The sequence below is a fragment of the Python bivittatus genome, unplaced genomic scaffold (genome assembly GCF_059951505.1).
Source record: "Python bivittatus isolate LINGU-HERP-01145 unplaced genomic scaffold, Pbiv_v1 ctg000330_np1212, whole genome shotgun sequence".
Taxonomy (NCBI): Eukaryota; Metazoa; Chordata; class Lepidosauria; order Squamata; family Pythonidae; genus Python; species Python bivittatus.
Window position 1 is genome coordinate 32218109 of NW_028277058.1, and position 24845 is coordinate 32242953.

Genomic DNA, 24845 nt, shown 5'->3' on the forward strand with positions numbered 1-24845 from the left:
TTAACTCCAATTAACTCCTTATAAGGAATCCCATTTATAAAATTAATGGACCCCCCATCTGCAGAAACTAACCATTATCCGCACATTCCCCTCCTTTCTTCCAAAAGAGCAAAGAAGAAAGAAATAGAATGGAGATAAGTTAAGGGAAGAGAATGAAAAGAAATGGAAGAATAGCATAGAGATGAGGGGAGGAGAGCAAGTAATTTGGCAAGGAAAGAGAAGAAAAATCCTATTGAAATATTAGAAAAAGGGTTAAATCTCCAAGCAAACACTCTTTCCAAAGCAATAGCAAACTTCAAAGGCATCCATATTGTTCAACAGTAAGGTCTGCATCTGTGGAAATTTACATTTCCTGATTATTTTAAATGCTTCTCTTTGTCAAATACAAGTTTAATATTTCCCTTCCTATTCACTTGGGGAAAAATATAAACTTTTTTTTCTACTGTTAGATAAAGTAACTCTGTACATAAAGCAACATGGTGTGTGTACCCAGACTGGTTGGTATCAGTGCTGACTCTATTCTCCTAAATGAAGAATATTTTTTTTCTGGTTCATAGCAGTGACATAGGTGGTGCACATACCACACTACACCACAGCTTGCTTAACCATATTTTTCAACCAATTCACAATTGGCCAGGTTTACAGAACATGTTAAACATACCAGAGTCTCAACATACTAGAGTTGAGACACAATTACTTTTTCCCACTGTATGCTAAATTAAATTCTGTGGTGGGTTAGCCTTGTCAGAGCAGAGGGTGAAGGAACTGTGTTGATTTGGGCCCCAAAGTTTCCTATAGTAGAGTGAGTTCCAAGTAGGCTGTGTCTGCACAACACACTAAACCATAAACCATGAGTAACAAACCACAACACTTGGGTCCACGTAACAACTTAATGCTAGTCAATACATGATAAAGCACAAGAGGCTTTATTCCACACTGGCCTACCCAGTGCATTTATTAACCAAGGCTTACAGTTTACCGTGTTGCAAGCACAGCCATAAAATACTTGTTTGAATAGTCTTGTGTTGCGACATGCTTTATATGGAGGGATAAAGAACCTCTGATGGTGCTTCTGATCCGTTATTCTGTCTCCACACTGACTTTACTGGTTAGGGCTGCTGGGTGGTGCCACCTCCACGCTCAGCGCTCTCTGCTGTAGAAAGCTTTTTTCCAAAGAATGCAGAGGAGTCTTAAATCATAGCAACCGCGCCCTGATTCCAAAACAGGCTGTAGAGGTAGGCGAAACCTCAGCAAGGCTGCCGCCATCTACGCGTACCCCCTGCCTTCCCGGCTGAGGAGGCCCCCATCACCCGCTCGAGACACCAATCCGCGGAGGCTGTCACCTGACGCTACGCAGCAGGATCGCCCCCAGGACCGCTGCAACCCTTCCGTTTGAATCCACGCCGAGCACCAGCGCCGCGACCGCGCCTCTCGCGGAGGACGCCGCAGGGGACCCACCCAAACCGAAACCTCCCCTCCCTCAGGCCTGGGCTCCGCCCCGCGTCAGCTGATTGGGCCTTTCGAACTGTGCGGGCGGACGCGGCCGAATGAATCAGGGAGCGCTGGAGCTCGAGAGGATTCCCTGCCGCAGCCGCAATCCCACGTGCGCCCCCGGCAGAGGATGCGTGGGGGGTCCTGAGTTGGGGGTTTCCCGTAAGTACCTCCAAGTTTCCCCGGTCGATAGCAGACTGCTTGTGGATGTGTGATTTCTTCTGGCTGAAGCGCAGTGGGTCCCCGAGCGTGTCAGCAAGCAGAAGTTTGGGACTGATCCCAACATACTAGGCTGAAGCGTGGTTGGCTAGTGCTGTGTTGGGTTCAGTAGAGCCTCCATCCGTAGCTCCATCTGTAGGGGATGCACCGCCTTAAACCGTACGGCACGGATGCTCTTGAAGGTTTTTCTTTCCTTGCTTCCTTGGGATAGTGCTGAATAGGGCTATGGAAAAGTGCTGGCCGTTTACCCAGAAAAGAGGAAGAAAATCAGTTCAGCTTTTGCTCTCTGTTGCCGTGACGCACGTACAGTCTTGACATGGGGTTTTCTCGCTGGAGAAAGCAGCTTTCTGCAGTCTTGCACTAAACTACAGCCCTCATTCCGGCAGGCATATTGGGAAAATGGGAGCCGTAGTCCAACAAGGCAACGTGTTGGGGGGAACTCGAAATTGAAGCTATACTGACTTTTTACTGAATTTTTCTCCCAATGTCATGAAATGTCTGAGGCTCAAAGACAGTGAAAGGATGTGACACAGTATACAGCCTGTGGCAAGTTGTTCCTTACCCCAACTGACCTTGGAGTATGCAAGTTCTGAATTAAAGAATGTATGGTCTTCTAGTAATTTTCAAATGGTATAAGGCAGTATTTTTCAAACTTGGCATGTTTAAGAAGTCTGTGGACTTCAACTCCCAGAATTCTCCAGCCAGCATGTTGGCTGGGGGATTCTGGGAATTGAAGTCACACGTATCATGAAGTTGCGAAGTTTGGAAAAAGTTGGGAACCATAAACTGCTGAGATTTGTTACAGTACGGTAAGGTATAAGTTTAATAAATAAACTCTTTTTAATTATGGATTTATATAGTAGTCTAAAAAAGTGGGTGTAGTTATAAGATGCGTAGCAGATGACTAATGTTATATACATAATGGTATGTGGCTATATATATGGTTTCTGTAATAATTCACCTAGTGGTGAAGCATTTGTCCATCACTACAGCTCCAGCTTTCCCAACAAATGAGTGAAGTTGTTTATTTGTTTGGTTGTAAAACTATACCCTGCATTCTCTCCTAGAGGTTCAAAGAAATGAACTCCAAATAATGATTTAAAATAGCCTTTCTGTTTACAATTTGAATGCTAAACCATAAAGTGTGAAAATAGCAGGAAGTGTCTCACAAGAACAATAATAATATTGAAAGCCATGTATCCCTAAAGATTTTTTTCCCCCAACTTCCAGAAAGTTAAGAAGTGCGGCAGGTTTCCCTTGAAAAGATAAATAATACCAAAAGTGTTGGTATAGCTACCCAAATGTCCTCTCCCTTTTTGTAACTATGCCTCGCTATTGTTAAAGTAATTGTTAAAACAAGAACTCCTCTGAAGGGGAAAGTATCTTTTTTTCTGGTCCTGAAAGGTCATTGCTAGTACTTTAATTGTACCAGAAATTGATATGCAGTCCCTTGTAATATTCAAATAGTGTTTAAAAGGTTTAGTTGAGTACCACAAGGTAGTGATTATCTGAAATTAGCATGTGCGGCCCATTCCTGTTCATGCTTGCTTTGTAGTTGGTCCATTGAATTCAGTAGGATTTCCACTCAAGTATATGCATAGGATCATCATCTTATGACTGGGTTTGTGTATTATTATTCTAATCCATGGTTTATTTTAATTAGAACTGGTTAAACAAACCATGTAGCCTGATTCACAGGTAATGCTGTCATAAACCATGATTTACAAATCACAGTGGCTGTGATTTTGTATTCAGACATCACATTCCCAATTTTTCAACCATTTTGTGAAAGAGAAAATGAGGAAGAAACTTACATACTTCTGTATCTTTTTTCTTCTTCTTACTTTTTCCCATAGAAGACTTCCTGGTTTTCTTAAACCACAATTTCCTGTGATTATTGAATATAAATCTGTGATTTGGAAATCTTCTCTAAAGGCCAAAGGGGAAAAAAAACCAGGGTAAGAAGGCATGTACACACTTCTTGTTTGTTCCCAAAATTCCAAACCTTGATTTGAAAAATAAAGAATATGATTTCTGAAACATCAGCTCTGTACAAAAGACCCTAATGTTTAACCATGATTTATTGAATAAACCACAGTTTGGTAGATTCATACAACTTAAGCCCTGAAACTTAGTTTACAAACTCTTTGTCAGGCTCACACAAGACACTCAGCCACAAAATGCAAGCCACATTGTACTGTGCTGTAATGATTTCTGTTTTGGCATATTGAATTGTGCGACCTGAAACATTGTAGCTTATTCCATAAAAATCAGTTGATCCATAACTTAATTTGATATGTGAACCCACTGATAAATCTATCATGTAAGAAGCACATTTCTAGCCGTCAATCTGTGAACTTCATGACTGCATTTTAATTGATACGAAAGACAGATGTAATGTTATTGAGCTGATGCAAACATCTTCTGACATTTTGTTGCAAGCGTGCAGAGTTTTTTTCCAAAATAGGCAGGCTTTGTGAGGCATTCTTGAAAAACAAAGATGCTGAACATTCTTCTAATAGTTCTTTTTTTGAATATTTTCCTTTGTTCAAGCTGGTAGTCTGCCTTGCACACTGAGCAGCCTTTTCTTTTTACTGTGGCAGTTGGCTTGTTAAGGGCCTTGTTCAAGTGTGCAATATTCCATCATTTAATGAGAGCAGCATTTTTGGTAGCTGCTGCAACCATATTTTTTTTTCCTTCTGAAATGTCAATGAAGCTCCTTACTTTGGCTTGTTGTTAAGACAAAGGGCTTTTTATGTAAAGGAACTTTATTCCCCGGTACTCACTGTGGGAAGCGGAATACATTAGTTAGTAAAGATTTGTTCTACTTTCTGCCCTTTTTGTGTAGTATAAAGAAGAGAAGTATCAGGAGAAGGACATGAGTTTCTTAAGTTCAAGTAATAAATCGTGGCATTTGTTTAGGATATCTGTGTGCCTTCCCAGCTGGCTAGAATCTGAGATTTCTGATGGAGTTTTAAATTCACCACTTAAGCTATGCTGGTACAGGAGCGAATTCTTTTATATGTGTGGTTTGAAAATGAATTGAAAAGGAAATTTAAAAGGAAGCTTGTGTTCTAAATATTGTCATACTGCAGGATTTGCATTCCAATACAAAAATATTGGGCAGCGTGGATATATATATATATATTTTTCCCATACAGTATTGGTTATTCACTTCATTGGAGTCTAATATATTTTAAATGTTTCTATGGCAATTTGTAACAATTCAGGTTTCAATTGCTGCTTGAATTCTTTTAAATATTTGGCAATAGTCACGCAAATGTTCTTCATTTGCAGCTACTGTATATCGTTTTTTAAAAAATCTCAGATTAATGTAAAAATATAAAAATCAATATATGTTTAAAATATATGGGAAACAAACGTGCAAGCAATGAATATTTCATATCGACAGTTATTCCTATGCCAATATTTTAATTAACTTTAAGTAGATTGATAGGATTGATAATTTTCTATGGAAAGGATAGACCCTTAGATTTTCTGCATCTAAATTTCAACTTTATGATAGGGCATGTATGTTGACATCAGCCTATATGTGGAACTCAAGCCATCAAGTAGGAATGGATATGAGGGTGATCTTTCTGTGGCATCTGTCACCCCATTGATTGCCAGGGTTGATTCAGCTGATCTGGCTGGCTGGGCAGGTGGCCCCTTCTCCTCTCACCACCCCATGTACATCCCTCCAGAAGCTGCATGCTTAGTGGAAGAGGACAGCCATCCCAGATAAGAAAAACAGTACGGGCGCAATTAGAAAGTGTCTTTGGAACTCCTAATCAGTATTGGTTTACTTTCTGTTGATCTGTTGGCTGTCTTTTCAATGTTATAGAAAAACTAATGAATATAAATACAATTTGTCACTTTTAGTTGAAAGTCTCTCTTTTTCCCCCCCATTCCTAGGAACATACAATTACCATGCAGAATACAGTCCAGGTAGGCAAATTGAAATATTAATATATTTACTAAATATTTTCCTACCTTATATTGTGGTATATCTATCTGAAGAACATAACTGACTCTGTAGATTTAATGTGCTACTATAACGGTGCTTTATGCTTCTTGTTTTGTCAACTTGCTATTTGTTTTTTAAAAAATGAAAACTAAATACTGGCATTTTTCAGAGTATACCGTAATCTAGATGGATTGTACAAGCCAAATGGAAAGCCGACATCCACCTTTTAATACAGCTACAGTTCTCTAAAATAATAGTGAATCATTTGTGAAACATACAATGTTATGGACTTTACTCTCCATTTTTTAAAGAGTCACACAACGGATTGCAAACATGATCAGTTGTTGCATGGTGCTGAAGGTGTAGCCAAACAGTCTAATTTAGTTGTTGATATCCACCTTAGGTGTGGTTTGGAGATGATCCACCTATCAGTCCACGAAGTCCACTGACTCCAAGGCACGGCCCTGGCTTGGCTGATGTTTTACTATATGACCAATGGATATCTGTCCGACATGAGGCAACTCTAATTCCTATGCAAGAGGACCTGGCTATCTGGCTATCTGGCTTGTTGGGTTTGTTTGAAGAACCATCTCTGTAATTACTGTAGTTAAAGATGTAGGGATAGAGTTAGATTTAGAGTCCATGCTGATAGAAGTTAAAACCACTAATGTAGAAAACAAACAGAAGGTGTCAACTTATGTTACTGTTTCTCCCTTTATAGAAGTCTGGTCATTGCTAAGAGTACATAATACTGCCTTACCTAAAAAAAAATTTAAATGCACATCTCTGCTTTTTAAAACATTGACTAGTCAGAACAGTACAAGGCTCAATATTCATCTTAATCACTGTTGTTTAACCTACGCCCCAAAATACAGGCTGAAATTTAAATATTACTTTAAAATACAAGAATAAGATCATGTGCTCTGAATATGAATGACATCTGTGACGTTGTATATCAGTTTTGACATCTGCCACAGTCCCATCACAGGTAAACCACATCAAAAGGCAGTGTTACAGAGGCTATTCCCCAGTGGATTTAGGTTGAGGCTATGCTTATGTATATCTGAATTATCAGTCTGAGTTTTATCTTCTCTCTACTAATGAAAATCATGGCTCTTCTATAGATATTGAACTTAAAGCAGAGCATTTATTGGAGGAACTTGATAACGGGGTACTGCTATGCATTTTGATTGGAGTCATTCAAAGCATAGTTAAAAAATCTTGTAACTCAAATGATCTAAAGGTAAGTTCATTTTTAAAAAAATAGCAATTAACTTTTATTTAAATTAATGAAAAGCCATGTGAGCAAGATTAGATTATTCTATTAAGTGTGTTTGTGGCAGCAATTTATTTTATACTGTACTTACCTGAAAGGAAGGCAACCCTGCATGCAAGTTTAAAAGGAACATTAGCAAAAATTTTCTCCTCTAATATATGCTCAGCAAATCTAAGATTACTTCCCCATTTTAAATATAAACTATTGAATTTAGTCTTCCTCTCAAATAAATATAGTACAGTAGCTTGCTTTTCTGCAAATTAAGAATTTGTAGAATTGATATTCTACAAGTTAAGAATATTAAACATAAAATAATTCTACTAGACATGCACAGTTCATTATAATTTTTCTTCAAATGTGTGAAGGCAGCCACAATGTTCTTGCATAAGAAAATGTATGATACTGCATATTTCACCCTAATACCAAGGCTACTTTAATTCTAATGTTATCCTATGTTCAAGTAATGCATTCAGGTCAGCAATACTTGGAATCCATCCTTCTCCTATACAGAGTACTCTGCTTTATGCTTTTGTGTTCACTCCATGCCATGATAAGTGTGTGTATGTCAACTTCTTATGTGAACTAACCTGGAAATAAAGCAAGAATACAGGTAGTTCCCGGTTAAGAACGCCCGGGTTATAGACGACCCATAGTTAAGAACAGAGCCTGTTATAGAAAAATTTGAGTTAAATGCACAATGATTCAACTTAAGTACTCAGTGGTTTGAGTTCATTACACAATACTATTTATACAGTATTGTACAATAATACTGTTCTGGCTTATATACAAATTTGACTTAAGGACAGACCTTGGGAATGGAACTCATTCTTAAACTGGGGACTACCTGAATTAGAACTCCTATACCTAGATTTTTAGAAGTCTGGGATACACTGATCTGGTTCAGTTCTGTAAAGCAGTGTGTGGTTTGTTTAGTTTTGGCTTAGTATGTTGTGTAAATGCACATATTCCCATGTTAATGAACTACATTTTGCCCAGTGATAGCTTCATGTTACTTAATACATTCTGTGTTCTTCAGAGGATGGGAAATCTACACATAACAATCAGGTAGTTTAGAATGGTATTTAATGAGAAAGCGTTGTGGGAAGCATGAAGTGGCATGCAGGGGGCTCTAAAAACAAGTGCTGCAGCTGGTACAGATGCTGACACTTAAGACTTCTGAAGATGGGAGTCAGGTGATTTATCATAAAAGGATGCTGAAGGAATCAGTGAACATACCAGGGCTATAGTAAAGGGTTGGAGGAATGTTACACAAATTAGATGCACTTAGAATTATAAACAGATGTAAAATATTATTTGGATAGTACATTTGGTGGCTTGAGATGACGCAGAACAGATGAAAGTTGTGCCTCAGATCAGCTTCTGTGAAAAAGGGAAAGCAATTTGGAAGATGATAATGAAAGTCTGTTGATTAAAATTGTGCATGACTTGAAATTCATTAGAAAAATGTGAATCATATGTTCAGGCTGCTGACAGATTTGTTCTAATTTTAAATTACTGAAGCAGTATTTCGGGTATAAATATCCTTGAGGGTTTGTTCTGAATTTTCATGTGATACACTTTATTGCCCTTCTTGTACCTTTTGCTGGTAATATATTTTTAAAGTGTCTTTCAAGCCATGTTTTCAGCTGAGTAAATGGGACATTTGTTTTTTTCTGACAACTAAAAGCAAATGCCCCAAAGTTTGGTGCATGGCCTTTCTTTTTTCTTTTTGCCTGCCTTAACTGAGTCTACTACAATACTATTTTAAACAAATTTCCCCTTTGCTAATTTATGTACAATTGAGATTAATTTCTTTTGCAATGTAATATTTCTTGAAAGAAAGAAGGAACTCCCTCCCCCTTTTCCTTACTAGTTCTACTCTAGAAGAAACCTTTGTGATAGAATTTTTGGAATGTTTCCAGTTAAAATTTCTCCACTGCTTTCCTGTTACCAGAATTTCCCTTTGAGAAGAGTTCCCTGTAAAAAAGATGCTCCTTCAGGATCTTTCTTTGCCAGAGATAATACAGCGAACTTTCTGAATTGGTGTAGGTGCATTGGAGTGGATGAGACTTACCTCTTTGAATCCGAAGGCTTAGGTAATTTTTATTGATGATCTTATAGATGTTTTTTGCATTGTTTTATTGAATTATATTGCCACTAATTTCTGATATCAGTTGTTACTCACTTCTAAATTTAAAAGATGAGAGGTGTTTGTATAAATCAGTTCCTTCTAATCTATTGAGAAATACCTTGATATGTTTAATGAACACAGTTAAAATGTGTAGAAATGCAAAAATACTAAACAGGGCAAAATACCTATTCCTTAGAATGAAATATTAAAACAATCTTGATTTTGCTTTTGGGGACTTTCTGATAACAGAAGTTACAATAAGAGTTCTAAAATTTAGTTTGACAAGTTTAACAACTCTGTTGCCACACTTTTTCAATAGAGTTTGAAGCTTTTTTCCTAAAAATGTTGGGATTGTCTGATTTCTGCAACATGAATTTGCATCAGCCTATTCTGATGCCTTGAGAAGATGTTGATGTGATAATTGGCTTTATTCATGCTCTTCTGTGTGTTCATTGACAGCTCACCAGCTCCTTGGTAACTTTAAAATGCTGAATTGAGCCTGCAGGTGATGCATCACAATATTGAAAATTCTTGAAATACGATAACTACTCTAGCATTTTCATTATATTAATTATATTGTCAAAATGGTTGTGTGTAATTCAGCTACAATACTAAATTACGCTTAGAAAGTATTCTGCTCTTGATAAATTTGGTTATGCTTTGTTGAGAGTTTACAAAGAAGATGATTTCTTCATAACTTGAGACTGGCTGAAAGTGTTTTCTTATATAGCTTTTAGAAGTAAACTATTCTGAAAATTAATGCATAATAATAATAAAATCAACTTAAAACCCCATAATCCTAGATACCACTTAATTTACTACAGAAATACCTTTCTCTTGTTCTAATTCCAAGCTGTCCAATTACTGTTTTTAGTGCCTCCCATGCTGATCTCTTGGGTCATGCCCTATAAGACATGGAACAAGCCACAACCTTCAGGCCTTGGGGGTGTGCTGCTGTGAGGAATCTAGGCACATTAATAAATGTGTGGTAGTCAAGAAGGGGTAGATAGCCTAATAAAAAAAATCCACTTCTGCTTTGAAGCTTTTCTATTTTTCAAGAGTTGGGTGCAGTGAACTTCCTGAAATTTTCTTCAGAATAATAGTAAATACTCTGATTATGAATCTCTGAATAAAGGATTTATAATATGTACTTGGCTGATAAATTAGGCCGTTGAAAGAAGGACTCGCTGTTAACAATTTGTTAAATGCCTGCCTCTTGTTGTTTCAGGCTGGACCTTGTAACTAGCAGCTGCCAAATCAAATTTTTCCAGATGGAGCAAAATCTTGTAGTGCTCATTAAGAAAAATAGCTTGAAGTTGTATTGCTAATTAAGTTTTTAGCATTGTCTCTTTTAAAGGTAGATACACATCTACTTTTAGGCTATAAGCCCTAGGCCTGTATAAAATTACTGCTTAAATTGTTTGGTATTGCTTATACTTTTTGAAGCAATTCTTTATGTATTTGCTTTGCATGGTGTGGGTGTGTTTAAATTTAAAAACTATTATTATTCAGGATGGTTTGTAAAAGATGCAGCAAAGTTCAGTTTGCAGTTTTGCAATGTAATTGACAGCGGCCAGGGCTTATACCACACTGTGTCATCTAAGAATGGTAGGATTCATATAGTTCCTACAGAACATATTTTAATCTACATTCAGTTAAATTTTTCTATAGATGGAACACGCAAAATTTAGGTTTGCCAAGCCTGTATAATATTGCAGCTTTAAAGACATAATTCAGAGTACTTTGAAAGTTACTGATTATAGTGGCTGGTTTTGTGGCATGAATGTATGCTTTGTACGTTTTTGGCAAAGAGCCTCATCCAAAGGTCTGCAAGGATCCCTTTGTAAGCCTTTTGAGGTGAAATAAAGAGTGGGTTTGTGCCTCAAAACAATTTTAATGTGGGGGCATAGGGTCTGACCCTCAAAAGGGTTTCACTGCATTTATCGTTACAAGTACCATTGAATCTTCATACTTCTAAAAAGCAGGCTAAACTCACTTTGCAGTAGTAAACCTGCCATAAGCTACTTGTACAAAATATTGAGCTGGGTGAGATGTGCCTCATGTATGACCTGCCTCACTGGGGCTGGACCAATTAATGTCCAAACTCTCTCAGGACTGGAAACAAATCTTGCACTGGTAGATTTCCAAACCAGTTTTAGCTAGAGAAAGGTCTGGGTGTCAAGTAGGAGTACACAAAGGAGTACTTTGTGTACTCCTACATGGAACAGAACTTGCTACTACAGAGTTCCATGTTTACATACAGTCAGGTCCAGAAATATTGGGACATCGACACAATTCTAACATCTTTGGCTCTATACACCACCACAATGGATTTGGAATGAAACAAACACAATGTGCCTTAACTGCAGACTGTCAGCTTTAATTTGAGGGTATGTACATCCAACTCAGGTGAACGGTGTAGGAATTACAACAGTTTGCATATGTGCCTCCCACTTGTTAAGGGGCCAAAAGTAATGGGACAGAATAATAATCATAAATCAAACTTTCCCTTTTTAATACTTGGTTGCAAATCCGTTGCAGTCAATCACAGCCTGAAGCCTAGAACGCATAGACATCACCAGACGCTGGGTTTCATCCCTGGTGATGCTCTGCCAGGCCTCTACTGCAACTGTCTTCAGTTCCTGCTTGTTCTTGGGGCATTTTCCCTTCAGTTTTGTCTTCAACAAGTGAAATGCATGCTCAATGGGATTCAGGTCAGGTGATTGACTTGGCCATTGCATAACATTCCACTTCTGTCCCTTCAAAAACTCTTTGGTTGCTTTTGCAGTATGCTTTGGGTCATTGTCCATCTGTACTGTGAAGCGCCGTCCAATAAGTTCTGCAGCATTTGGCTGAATGTGAGCAGATAATATTGCCCGAAACACTGCAGAATTCATCCTGCTGCTTTTGTCAGCAGTCACATCATCAATAAATACAAGAGAACCAGTTCCACTGGCAGCCATACATGCCCACACCATGACACTACCACCACCATGCTTCACTGATGAGGTGGTATGCTTAGGATCATGAGCAGTTCCTTTCCTTCTCCATACTCTTCTCTTCCCATCACTCTGGTACAAGTTGATCTTGGTCTCATCTGTCCATAGGATGTTGTTCTAGAACTGTGAAGGCTTTTTTAGATGTTGTTTGGCAAACTCTAATCTGGCCTTCCTGTTTTTGAGGCTCACCAATGGTTTACATCTTGTGGTGAACCCTCTGTATTCACTCTGGTGAAGTCTTCTTTTGATTGTTGACTTTGACACACATACACCTACCTCCTGGAGAGTGTTCTTGATCTGGCCAACTGTTGTGAAGGGTGTTTTCTTCACCAGGGAAAGGATTCTTCAGTCATCCACCACAGTTGTTTTCCGTTGTCTCCCGGGTCTTTTGGTGTTACTGAGCTCACCGGTGCGTTCCTTCTTTTTGAGAATGTTCCAAACAGTTGTTTTGGCCACGCCTAATGTTCTTGCTATCTCTCTGATGGGTTTGTTTTGTTTCTTCAGCCTAATGATGGCTTGCTTCACTGATAGTGACAGCTCTTTGGATCTCATCTTGAGAGTTGACAGCAACAGATTCCAAATGCAAATAGCACACTTGAACTGAACTCTGGGCCTTTTATCTGCACATTGTAATTGGGGTACTGAGGGAATATCACACACCTGGCCATGGAACAGCCGAGAAGCCAATTGTCCCATTACTTTTGGTCCCTTAACAAGTGGGAGGCACATATGCAAATTGTTGTAATTCCTACACCGTTCACCTGAGTTGGATGTACATACCCTCAAATTAAAGCTGACAGTCTGCAGTTAAGGCACATTGTGTTTGTTTCATTCCAAATCCATTGTGGTGGTGTATAGAGCCAAAGATGTTAGAATTGTGTCGATGTCCCAATATTTCTGGACCTGAGTCCAGCTGTATGAGTTACAGCTCTTGCAGACTTTGCTCCATGTCATTGAATGCAGGCAGATCTCTGAGTTTCACTGAACTAATTTTTTTCTTACCTGCACTAATTCTTTTACAGTTCTGCATAAAGACCCAAGACAAGTATACCTTTGCTTACTGGAAATTGGTCGCATTGTATCAAGGTGTGTATTCATCGCTCTTCTCCAACTAGAAGCTTTGAATGCATTGTGAATCTTCCTAAAGATTCTCAGGGTTTTAGCCCCAGAGATTGGCTGTTTTCTTAAGACTGTACTACAAACTAACCTAGTGCATTTTAGCTAGTGCTTGATTAGTTTATGGTTTTGTGTACTATACAAGTCCTGAAAATTGGGTTAATTGATAGATCACATTTAAGTTGAGTGTTATGAAAACATAGCCATTCACCTCTAATCCTGTTCCCTGGGAAGGCAGTCCAGGTGTCATAGGATATTTTGCATTTTCCCATCTACAAGGGGAAAAGGAAGTCTTCCTTTGCCAATGGATGAGATAATGAAAGAACCACCACTGTCACTGCTCCATAGTTAGGGCACCAAGTTTTACAGAAGGAGCCAGAAAATAGGATGCCTTATTCCTGTGTTCCACCCTCACTCCCAAAAGTAGCTCAGGAACGGTGCCAGTTCTATAGCTAGCCTAGTTAATTCTCCTTTTTCTTGATAGCAATGATTACAAGCACTCATGCTTTACATATGTCATAGTAAGTGTAATAGCTACTCTCACTCTATGATTATTGTTTTAAAATGTTACTAAAATTCTAAATGCAGTATCTTACACACTTAGCATTTTTCTTTTTATAGATATGGAGTTGAACCACCAGTATTAGTAAAGCTAGAGAAAGAAATTGAATTGGAAGAAACTTTGTTGATGTCCTCTGATAGTGTAGCTCCTATAATTTCCTATAAATTGTGCTGTCAGCATGGAGAATTACATGAAGCAGTAAGTAGCATGTATATTTCTACCTATGAAGCTATAATCTGAATATTTGTGATGTAACTGGAAGACTACAGTGCTATGGTGAATTATGTAAACTTTCTAGGAATTTTGAGGGTCATGCTGTAGCTTGCTTGGTTTGGAATAACATGTTGTGCAAGCCCAATCATTGTGGATTAACTGTGGTTAAAGTTTAGCATATTGTACAAAACCAGCCAATTTTTATTTATCTTACAAATCATAGTTAAGCAAACCATGTTTAGAATGATATGTGAATCCAGCCCAGGTATCTACAAATCACATTCCATTCAAAAATCTATCCATCTCTGTAATGTTGGTTAAGATTACAGTCAAGCAAATTTGTTTTGTTTTGTTTTGCTATATTTGAACCATCTATTGCTTGTTTATGGCTTTATAAACTGTGAACTAGCATGCAACCTCAAGCCATTTTGTCAGACCATGAATTATTGCAGGAGAGAACCTTCAAAGCCCTCTTGACTCAGGGAGTCTAAGCACTACACCTCAACATGTATTAGTGTTGATTAATCATCTCAGGCAGTGTTGTAAGCATTTTGTATGCAGTTCTAAGCAACTATTGATATTACTTCTTGGAAAGTTATATTTAGCTTCTGGAAATTTAGATGTTCTGTTTGACAACTGACAGCATGGCAGGACAGGATGAATGAGATTATAAAATAGACAGGATCAAAGACATTATAGGACTGTCCTTGGAAAAACTATGAAACAAGCATTTATCCATGGTCACCCAAGAGCTGAGCCCTAATCAGTGGCATCTAAGTAACTCAGTTGGCACCAAAGGAGTTTAATATCCTACTATTCATGTAATCAGGGTAGGTCTTGTCCAGAGTGCAGATAACAAATATGTCATATTTAAATTGAAGTATGGATCTGTTGACTGAAGACTATTGATATTCATTTAGCCCAGATAATGGTAGCTGGGCTTTTCAAAGTGCTGTTTGGTATAGATAATCCTAGTCTGTCAATGCAAGCTTTCTCAAGATCATTTCTAAAAAGTTACAACCTTGCACGATACTAAGCTTCTTCAGGCTTCAGCCTAAAAAATTAATTAATAGAAAATAAGACTCATTGGAGAAGTTTACTTATGAATAAACATGCTTAGAATTTTACTCTAAATCTTGATTTCCTACAAATATAATAATATTGCAAATAACTGAAATGCACTGTCTCTTCCACAATTTATAAATTTACTTTCTACTTGGAAGTTTTGAAGAAAGAATCTTTGAACTGAGATGAGTATTTCTTGGTCTTCCTCGGATGTCATTTTTGCAGCCAAATGGGTAATTCACATTTAGTGTTGTTGTTAATATATATTATAAAAAGATAACAAAATCTTTGTACAATATAGGTTAAGCATATTGCTGAAGATCCTCCTTGTAGCTGCTCTCATAGATTTTCAATCGAGTATTTGTCTGAAGGGCGCTATAGACTCGGAGACAAAATACTGTTTATACGAGTAAGTTTTCAGTGGTTCTGCTCAGTCATTTAAGAAGTATCAGTCTTAATTGGGTGGATAATTATCCCTTTTCAAGAGATGACAATATAATTTAATTGACAGTACCTTACCCTAGTGATATCATCTGCCCAGGTTGAAAATGTCCCATTGTCTCTGATGCCTGGGAATACTTGTGCAATCATTCTTTCTCTTTGCTGCTACAATACTGGGCAGCTTGTACTCCTGTGCATCTCTTGGTCTGTGCTTATATTTTTTTCAGGGTGTGCATTATTGAAGAACAATACCTCTATTGCTTTCTAGGTATTGGTGGCAAATGGTAACTATCAGTTGTCCTCTGGGAAAACTGAATGTTAAAAGCATTCTAATATTTCATGCAATATGTATATTGCCTAAGTGCAATTAGTTATAACCAATATACCATCTGTTTTTTTATCCCCTCTTCTGTTAGATGTTACATGGCAAACATGTAATGGTACGCGTTGGTGGAGGCTGGGATACTCTTCAAGGTTTTCTTCTCAAGTATGATCCTTGCCGAGTGCTTCAGTTTGCAACATTGGAACAAAAGATTTTGTCTTTTCAAAAAGGTGCATCTGGTGATACAGTTTCTGATTCATCTGCTAGAGCTCCACAGCCTCCGGTCATGAATCCCATATCTGCCATTGATACATACCATACCCAGAGTTCAAAGCTCTCTGCTGCTGTTTCAGTTTCAAAAAACCCTCCTGTAGGTAATAGGAAACAGGCAGCAGCTAAGTTGCCACAACAAACTGTTCTTTCTTCTTCAGGAGCAGTAATGCATACCTCGCCTACAAACCAGTTCACACAGAGCCACCCCAAATTGAAAGACTCTTCAGTAAGTAACGTTCAGCCATTTTCCAAATCATCAAAAGCAGTTTCAAAAAAGTCAGCACTGCCTTCTCATAACCCTACATCTGTTTCAAAATATAGACAAACTGTAAATAAGGGCTCATCATTGGCTCAGGGGAGAACTGCTTTAACACCTTCTGAATCACTTCAGAAATGTACTGTATCATCTATCAAACCTGCATGTTCCCAGAATTCTCCAATTGTACAACATCCTGCTCTAGGTTGTTCAACCAGTAAACTTTCCGTGTTGCCTGAAACAGCTAAAAGGGTCGGTTCTCTAGAAGAACATCATTCTAATACTGCAGCTGGGCTCAAAAATATAGCCAAATGTAAGCCTCTTTCAAAAACCTCAGCAAAATCTGCAAAGACAATTAACAGAAACTTACATGTGCCTAAGCCATCTTGCTCTCAAACATCTTCTACAATGCCAGCAAAATTAATTTCCCAAATTAGCAGTCAAACATTGCCCACACAGTTTTCCTCACACAGAGGGAAATTGGAAACTAAGCAAGCCAAACAGATAACTGCTCCTAGCCCCAAACAGCTGAGTTCTAATTCCTCTCTTACAAATGGTAAATCAACTGAGCAGGCATCTACATCAGATGTAAAGAGTAAAAATTCATTTTCATCTATTAATAATTCTTCGGCTAAGAAGAGAGCGGCCCAAAATAGCAGGATGAAAACACAGGTAACAGCTGATGCATCAACACACTCTGATCGTATGCCATTGTCTGTTGTGCGTCTTCCTCAAACATCGACCATAAATGGGACAAGGAAAAAGACAGGGAAGGCTAACATCAAAAGTCAGGCACAGGTCAAAGTCTCCCAGAAGAACGATAAAGATCTTGATTCAACCACTAAGGATCCTGTTTTAAAAGGAAAAGCTACAACTGTTCTAACTAAAGGGACCCCAATTAGGTTAAAGGATCCCACAGTAAAGTCAGAACAGGAGGGTAATTACTTTGTTGTGACTGGGAATAAGAAACTCAGAAAGTAAAGTTCCCAGAATTTTGCAATTGATTATTGCAACATGTTTTTCTAATAGCTACTTTATACTAGTGAACTTAACATTAAATAACAATACAATCATTTAAATGCTAAGCCTGCTTTGGAACAATGAAATTTAAAAGGTTTCCTAGTCCCCACAACTGCAATAGTTGACTGATTACAAAAAGGCACTTTATCATGATCTGCATTATAAGTATTTTTGGGTCCATTTCCTACATTAATGTTGAGATGATAAAAATGCACCCAATAGATCACTTATTGCTCAGTTTCATGTGGCAAATATTTCTTAATGAATTGTATGGACAAGGTGGCATTTACCATCTCCAAGGAAAACTATAGCATAGCAAATTGCCTGTATTATTAGGTACATGTGCCAGAGAAAATTGATATCTCCTGAGCATATATTCAGATAAAATCATGTGTTGACTCTGTCATGGGTATTTGTTTTTAATAAGGGCTTTTGTCAAAAATGAGCATGAGAATTAGTATTTACTACTATTGTATGTGCATACTACTAACTAAAAAAGCAACTGTCAATTAATCCTGAGTTAATAATAACTCTAAATTAATAATCTACAATGCTAAATTTCATTTAAACTTTCAGGGCAAAGAGATGACTAAGAACATTTTACAAGAGTTCTTGGCTTTGAAGATAATAATTTTAGTGCCTTCACAGATTATGTGCTTTGTCAGCTGTATCACAGGAAAGTCTGAATATATTGGCTCAAATGTGTATTCTAATTATTATGGGTTGTGTTCAAGGCTACTGTTATCAGCTGGGCTTATGTGAACAAAATTATGAATTCAATTATAATGTAATGATGATACTGGCACTGTGTAACTTTTTCATGTTTGGTTTTCTGAAAGGACTAAAATTTATGCAGGCACAGTCTTGCACGCTTAAAATGTGATAGACAAACCTCTCTATGGGAGGAGAGTGCTCAGTAGATTTCTAGGAAATTGCTTGTGTTGACAAAGTGAGAGAACAACTTCAAAAAGCATGGATTATATTCATAGGTGTAACTGAAAAACCTTTTAAATAAGCTGCCTTTAGGATTTTTATATTTCTCACATTATTTCATTTTTAGCTGTAGAATCTATTTGTTGTTACGTTTAATCACTTTACTTACAACATACATAACTAACATTGAAGAAAAAGTAAGCCAGGATCTACTTTTTTAGTTTTAGGTTTGCATTCAGCAGTGTGTATTCTCTGGCAAGATAATTAACTATGTACATCTGTACTGCTGTTAAAATACACTTGTACTTGTTAACATAGGGTTTTGAAGCAATTTTTAAAACAAACTGCTGTAACTTCCTTGTGTTCCCCCTCTGCCCACACCCCAGGAGTCAAGAAAAGCTTCTCAAGCATTAACTGTATAATTTCACTGTTGGTTAAAATGTTAGTCTACTCAGTGTCGAACCAAATAGTTGAAATTCAAGTTAAAATTAATCATTAGTGTATGAAAATGTTTTCTTCCCCATGCCCCCACAAAAAATCACAAATTGGCTGTTGGCCAGAGTTGAAATAATTAGTCAAATATACATCCTGACTGCTCTAGTTGCATTTTCAAAATATATTATGTCTGACTCCTTGAGGTTCAGTGTGGGTGAGAGTTACATTTTTTAGTATATATTCTGTATCTTAGGGGGGAAAATGCAGTCAGATATTCTTAGGCACTGCAAATTTATATCCATATTTCTTGACTCCAGACTTGCTTATACACACAGATTTCCTTAGCTGAATCAGACTAACTCTGAGATTGTAATCTTATAGCTACTTACCTGAAAACAACCGTATTGAATAATGACACTTCAATGCGTGTATATATCTTTTGGATACAGGATAGTGTTAGGGTACAAAAGTAATACAGGGCTCTCTAAATATTCATTTTTGCACTTAGCTTCAACAATGTATGGATTTGGAAACAAAAACATCTCAAATTGTTATCACAGGCTGTGAGAAAAGTAATATATTTAGCAACACATTTTTGCTTTCAGTTTGGGTTTGAAAGACTTCAAAGCTGGTTAAAGTTGGTCCCGGTCTTTATTCTTAAAACAGGGTAGACATTTGCTTTATTTCTCTCTCTGCCCTCCCAGTGCTAAGTGAAAAATCCTATATATGGGTTTGCAGGTTGTTGTAGTTACCAAGTAAGCATTGAAAAGCTATAGCAAAATTTTCACAAGCTATATGGCTTCTATTGGGAGCTGAACATTTATGTTTAGAAACCATGTGTGTTTTCATGGAGGTGTGCATGAAAGTAGTTCAAGGTTAAAGTTCATATTGAAGAACTCGCACAATAGAACAAAAACATTCTGCATTCATGATAAAAGCTACTGCCATAATAACGGTATATATTATTTAAGATGTTAAAAATACATTGCCTTCTCTAATTAAAAAAAAGTATTACATTTTATTTACTGTATGTTTACCTTTTTCTAATTCCAATGAGCAGGTTATCACCAAATTCATTCTCATGATAATCATGTGACTGGCTATGATCAGCACATGAAACTTAGCTAAATGGGTTCTCTCTAGTCCTAGCTGAACAATAATCATTACAACATACAGGCTGTCAGTTGTGGTGTAATTGAGTTATGTCCCTCTATATATATAGACAGTTTGAAGCTTGCAAAACTGGGTGGGGGAATGACAATTTGCCACACCCTCTGTACTATTCTTGGATTTTATATCAGAGCAGGAAAATAATTACTGAGAGTTTTATTAAATATCTGTCCAGGGTAGGAAATCCAAAGAGATCTCTTGCCACTGGATTGTTTGCAGTGGCAAGAGTCAGCTTGGTCCTTTAGCCACTGAGTTAGCATCCAGAAAAATCCAGCTGAGGTGGTGAGATTATAGACGTTGAATGTGGCAGAATATACAAAATGGGTGGGAGAGGAGTTGGAATAGCTGCATTAAATCAGGCAAAAATAAGGAAAATAAATAAATAATTGGCCACTCTGCAAGTGATGGAGCTAGAAATACCCTGGCTGCCTTGTTCTCAACTGGTCCTAGTCTAGCGATATTTTACTGTGATAAATTAATTCCATTGCAGGCATGTTTTTATGAATCAACTTCAAACTTCATCATAATTTCTAAGATTATGTTTACATAATTGTGAAGTATGTAGTAAAGAGAACAATTGCAAAAATATTTCTTATTGCCCCAGAATCCTCTTCCTTGCCCCACATATATAAACAAAGAATTGCTGCAAATGGTTACCAACTTCTCCTTCCAATGTTGTATAATAGCCAAACAAGATGATGCTACTCTGTTTCAAATGAAGAGTTCTCTGCCCAAAAGCTCCAAAGGGAAAGGAGAGAGTTCAAAATGATTACAGTGCATATCACAAGATTATATACATATGCATATACACACAGCCAGCCGGTGTATCATGTCATAATTAAGATGTTGAACAGGAAGACCCAGGTCCTAGTCTACCTTTAACCATGGAATAGTGTCTGGCCCAAAGTCACCTAGCCAGCTTTCATGCCCAAGGGAGGACTAGAAACATTTGCATGGTTTCTAGCCCAGCACCTTAGCCACTACATCAGACTCCACTGTGATTCCATTAATGTTTTCAGAATTTCTGATTATGCCACTAAGAGGTTCTAAAGCCAAAGTAAAAGAAAAGGAGGAAGAGGGCATCTTGAGGCATGCCTTTTTATAAATTTAACAAAGGAGAGCAAATGGTTAATCACTGTTGATTTAGAGACTGCACAAATTTTATCAATCCAAAATATAAAACTTGAGGCAATTCAAAATATGTTAACAGCCACTTCATAAATTTCCAAGAAAATGTTGTCAAATGCTTTCTCAGCACAAGGGACTTGTCTATTTTGAATTAAAGTCCGAACAAGTCTGATGTTAGAAATTTGACAGCCCTGTATAAATCTAACCTGTGTTGGATGCACTATCATTAGAACTTTGTACTATATTTAGGAATATCTGTGATAGCCTCATTAAAATTTGAAAGTCAGGGATTTATTTGAAAGAGATTTGCCATGCAACTCGAACAAGATATGACACAAAAGTTACCTTTTAAGAAATCCATTGGAAAACATTCACCAGGTTCATAGATTTATTTGTAATAACAATTTCTTGAAGTGAATTAAAAGTAATAATGAGGTCCTGATAAAATGTGATAAAACTATTTTGTGTAAAAGGAAATCTAATATTTTGTTAATGAATTAGTATGGTTTTGACTAAAATTCAAAGTTATTAATGACACTTTTATTCTGTACCCTGAATAGATGGCATAATATTATATAATTTGTTTTAAACCCAGAAGCTAATAATGGTAGATTTTACTCCCTTTTCACAATATTGTTGCTTTGTGCAATGGATGAAAATAGGTTAGTATTTGTTGAGTTCATTTTTAGCAAAGACAAAGATATATATTGATCAGGCAATGGATGGGAGCAATACTAATTGTCTTTCTAAGCATAGTGATAATTCAATCTCAAATCAATATTCTAGCAGAGTGGGTGTGCTCCGGGTACCATTAATAAACAAGGTTATCTAGAGGTCTCTCAAAGCATACCTTCTCTGTTATGGCACCTGCCTTGTGGAACAGCCTTCTCTCTGAAATATGGGTAGCCCCTATTCTATTGGCCTTTTGCTAGGCCATGAAGACCTGGCTCTTCCCCCAGGCATTGGGGGTGGGACGTTAGTTGGGAGCTCCAGCATGGGTGCGTGTGTCTGACAGTTTGTTTTTACTGAGCCTTGAATGTGGTTTTAGTTGGTTTTTGTTTTAATGTAATTCTTTGTTTTTATTTGTTTGCCACCCAGAGTTTCTCAGATAGTTAGAAATGGATGGATGGATGGATGGATGGATGGATGTTTTAGCCAAGGCATGGTTCCCTGCTTTATAAAATTTGTATCATTCAGCAGAGATACACTCAAAAGCTACTCAAAAAGCAGTAAGATTCACAGAAGCATGGTCTGAAATTGTAATAACATCTACATCAAGGCTTTGACTTCAGATATCAAAGAATGAATTAGTAGAGGAAAAAAATCTAGCTAGAACAATTCCTATATGTGGAAAAAGAAAACTATATTCTCATTACAAAGGATTAGTAGAGTGCCAACTATCCACTAAGTTAAATTTGGACAAGTATTCTACCAAAATACTACGAATCCAAGAATATAATTTGGATGGTAAAATGTTACAATTAAAAAAAAAAAGTTCCAAAGTTTAATGCATCCAATTATTATATGGTCCACTGATCATATACTGTAATGCAGGTATTGGAAACAATTATGTGCTTGTTCTGAATAACCTGCATTTGGACTATATAAATTCAGGAGTGCTAAATGTTGATAACTTAGTCTGACGGTAAGTATTAAAAGCTGACCTTGCCTAATACTTCTTAAACAATCAGCTTTAAAAGTCTACTAATCAAAATCATAATACCTCTTATACCGGCTAGAAACTGGGAGACTGCAAGTTCTAGTCCTGCCTTAGGCACAAAGCCAGCTGGGTGACTTTGGGCCAATCGCTTGCGCTCATCCCTAGGAAGAAGGCAATGGCAAACTGAAAAACCTTGCCATGAAAACTGCAGGGACTGGTCCAGGCAGTTGCCAGGAGTCAAAACTGACTTGAAGGTGCACACGTGCGCACGCACACACTTATACATGTAGAACTGCTACTTATGTAAATCTCCCGACCCCAAATTTTCAATAAAAGATTTTATCTTTATGAAGATGATGAGTCTCGCAAAAAAGCAATTTCATTTCCTAACCGACTTCATCTATCTCATTTTCATCCCTGTCCTATCCCTTAAATGAATGTCCATTGTGTTGAGAAATAAACTTTATGAAGTTGTGAAATAATAGTTTATGAGACATTTTTATCTAAGTATTGCATTTCTCTGAAGGTTTTATTTTTCTCTGTGGTTTGGTGGTTCCAAAATCTTTGCCACTGGTGAATTTCTTGTCTCATAAATAAATTGGGCCAACGTAATGCACACAGAGTAGTTATGTACAAAATGAAGACAAGGAGGCCTTGCTCACAGTCACTCATGCCCTGGTCGCACACAATTGGATTATTGCAATGTGCTCTACATGGGCCTCCCTCTGAAGACCATCCAGGAACTACAACTGGTCCAGAATGCAACAGTGCACACAGTTCTGGGCACCCCACATTTTGCTTTAAAAATCTACTAATCAAAATTGTAATACCTCTTATACAGGTATTATATTACACTGCTGCTGCATGAGCTGCACTGGCTTCCAGTTTCTTAATGGGTACCATTCAAAGTTCTGGTTATCTTTAAAACCCAAAATGGCATGGGACCGGGCTACTTGCAGGACTGCCTCTCCCTGAGGATATCTGCCCATCCCACCAGGTCAGATAGGATGGGTATGCTCCAGGTCCCTTCCCTTAAATGCTGTCATCTAGCAGGATCTAGGAAGCACGCCTTGTCTGTAGCTGCTCCTGCCTGTGGAACGCCCTTCCTCAAAAGATCCGGCAGGCCCACACCCTCTTTGCCTTCTGGAATGCCTTGAAGAGCTGGCTTTTCCCACAAGGGCTGAGGTAGGATGAGGCTGGAGCCCAGTAAGATGGTGTGTGGATATATGGGAGTGTGCTTCCCCTGGTGCCATGATTGTTTATTGAGTTTTATATTGATGGTCTACAAGTTTACATACATACATACATACAATTCTACTTACTCACCAGCCTACACAGGCCAGAATATCAGTCCTGTACTGCAGGATCATTAGAGTGGGCTACTGAACAATTCAAGCATGAGACCAATCCCCAAATTTAGTACAATTCAATGTTATTAAAGATATTGTTTATTAGCAATGTTTTCTTAAAACTCACACACAAACACAGAGTAGAATAATTCTTCCCTGAAGTTATGGTGCATTTTTCCTATGGTTAGAGTATCCATGACCTCAAGTGCTTCAGCTGTTGATATGAACAGTGGCTTCAATGGTTGTATATCTGTACTCTCAAATGTCTTTCCTAGTATCAATCAGCTTAGCTCTTGCTGGAGCTCATCCAGCTGTTCTTTATTTCACAAGCCTTTTGTAACCTTTCACAAATTCTTTAGCGTAGAGGCCACATGTCATTTTCTTAGAGACTTCAGTGTTCTGTTATGTGTTATCGCTTTCTTGGCAGCCTAAAGTCATCCTATTTTCAGCTTTCTAACTGACCCCGTTTTTCCATATAGTTCAGTAAAGTACAGTTTGTTTGCAGCTTTGATCTCACTTGTCACCGTTCTTCTCATGCAAAATTTTCCTATTCGTTTGTGCTCCAAAATGTTTATATTTTAAGTTATCAGTGAATATAGAAATTACAGTAATAATGATAAATGAGTATCTGTGATTGTAAAAATTAGAAGAAACCAAAAAAGTAGAAATGTAAAGCTAAACAGAGAACATATCCCATCTAGTGGTGGGAATGCGTTAATGTACCATTATTTGCATGGTAATTATAAGAAAACCTCTGTGAGGAAACAAGGCTGCGCTTCACATTAAGACATATTTATTTAAATATGGTTTCACTGAAGA

General features: G+C 37.6%; 1 protein-coding gene and 1 long non-coding RNA gene across 4 annotated transcripts in view; one reads left to right on the forward strand and one right to left on the reverse strand.

Moving 5' to 3' along the window:
- LOC148215938 (uncharacterized) overlaps window positions 1–1439 on the reverse strand; it is a 35123-nt gene extending 33684 nt beyond the window's left edge. For both annotated transcript variants that reach the window (XR_015796440.1, XR_015796439.1), the window contains exon 1: window positions 1344–1439. This is a non-coding gene — a long non-coding RNA (uncharacterized LOC148215938). The remainder of the gene's footprint in view (window positions 1–1343) is intronic.
- A 99-nt stretch (window positions 1440–1538) lies between these two features.
- On the forward strand, window positions 1539–23541 carry GAS2L3 (growth arrest specific 2 like 3). 2 transcript variants are annotated; one of them, XM_088141920.1, is made up of 10 exons: window positions 1573–1653; window positions 3567–3668; window positions 5626–5658; window positions 6081–6249; window positions 6802–6920; window positions 8908–9049; window positions 13106–13169; window positions 13821–13959; window positions 15341–15448; window positions 15897–23541. In XM_088141920.1, the coding sequence occupies exons 3-10, from the start codon at window positions 5641–5643 to the stop codon at window positions 17310–17312; spliced, it is 2175 nt and encodes a 724-aa protein (XP_087998046.1). In that variant the 5' UTR covers window positions 1573–1653; window positions 3567–3668; window positions 5626–5640; the 3' UTR covers window positions 17313–23541. The 2 variants fall into 2 exon arrangements, with proteins under 2 accessions (XP_025029222.1, XP_087998046.1); XM_025173454.2 differs by lacking the exon at window positions 3567–3668 and having other exon boundaries at window positions 1539–1653.
- The last annotated feature ends 1304 nt before the right edge of the window (window positions 23542–24845 follow it).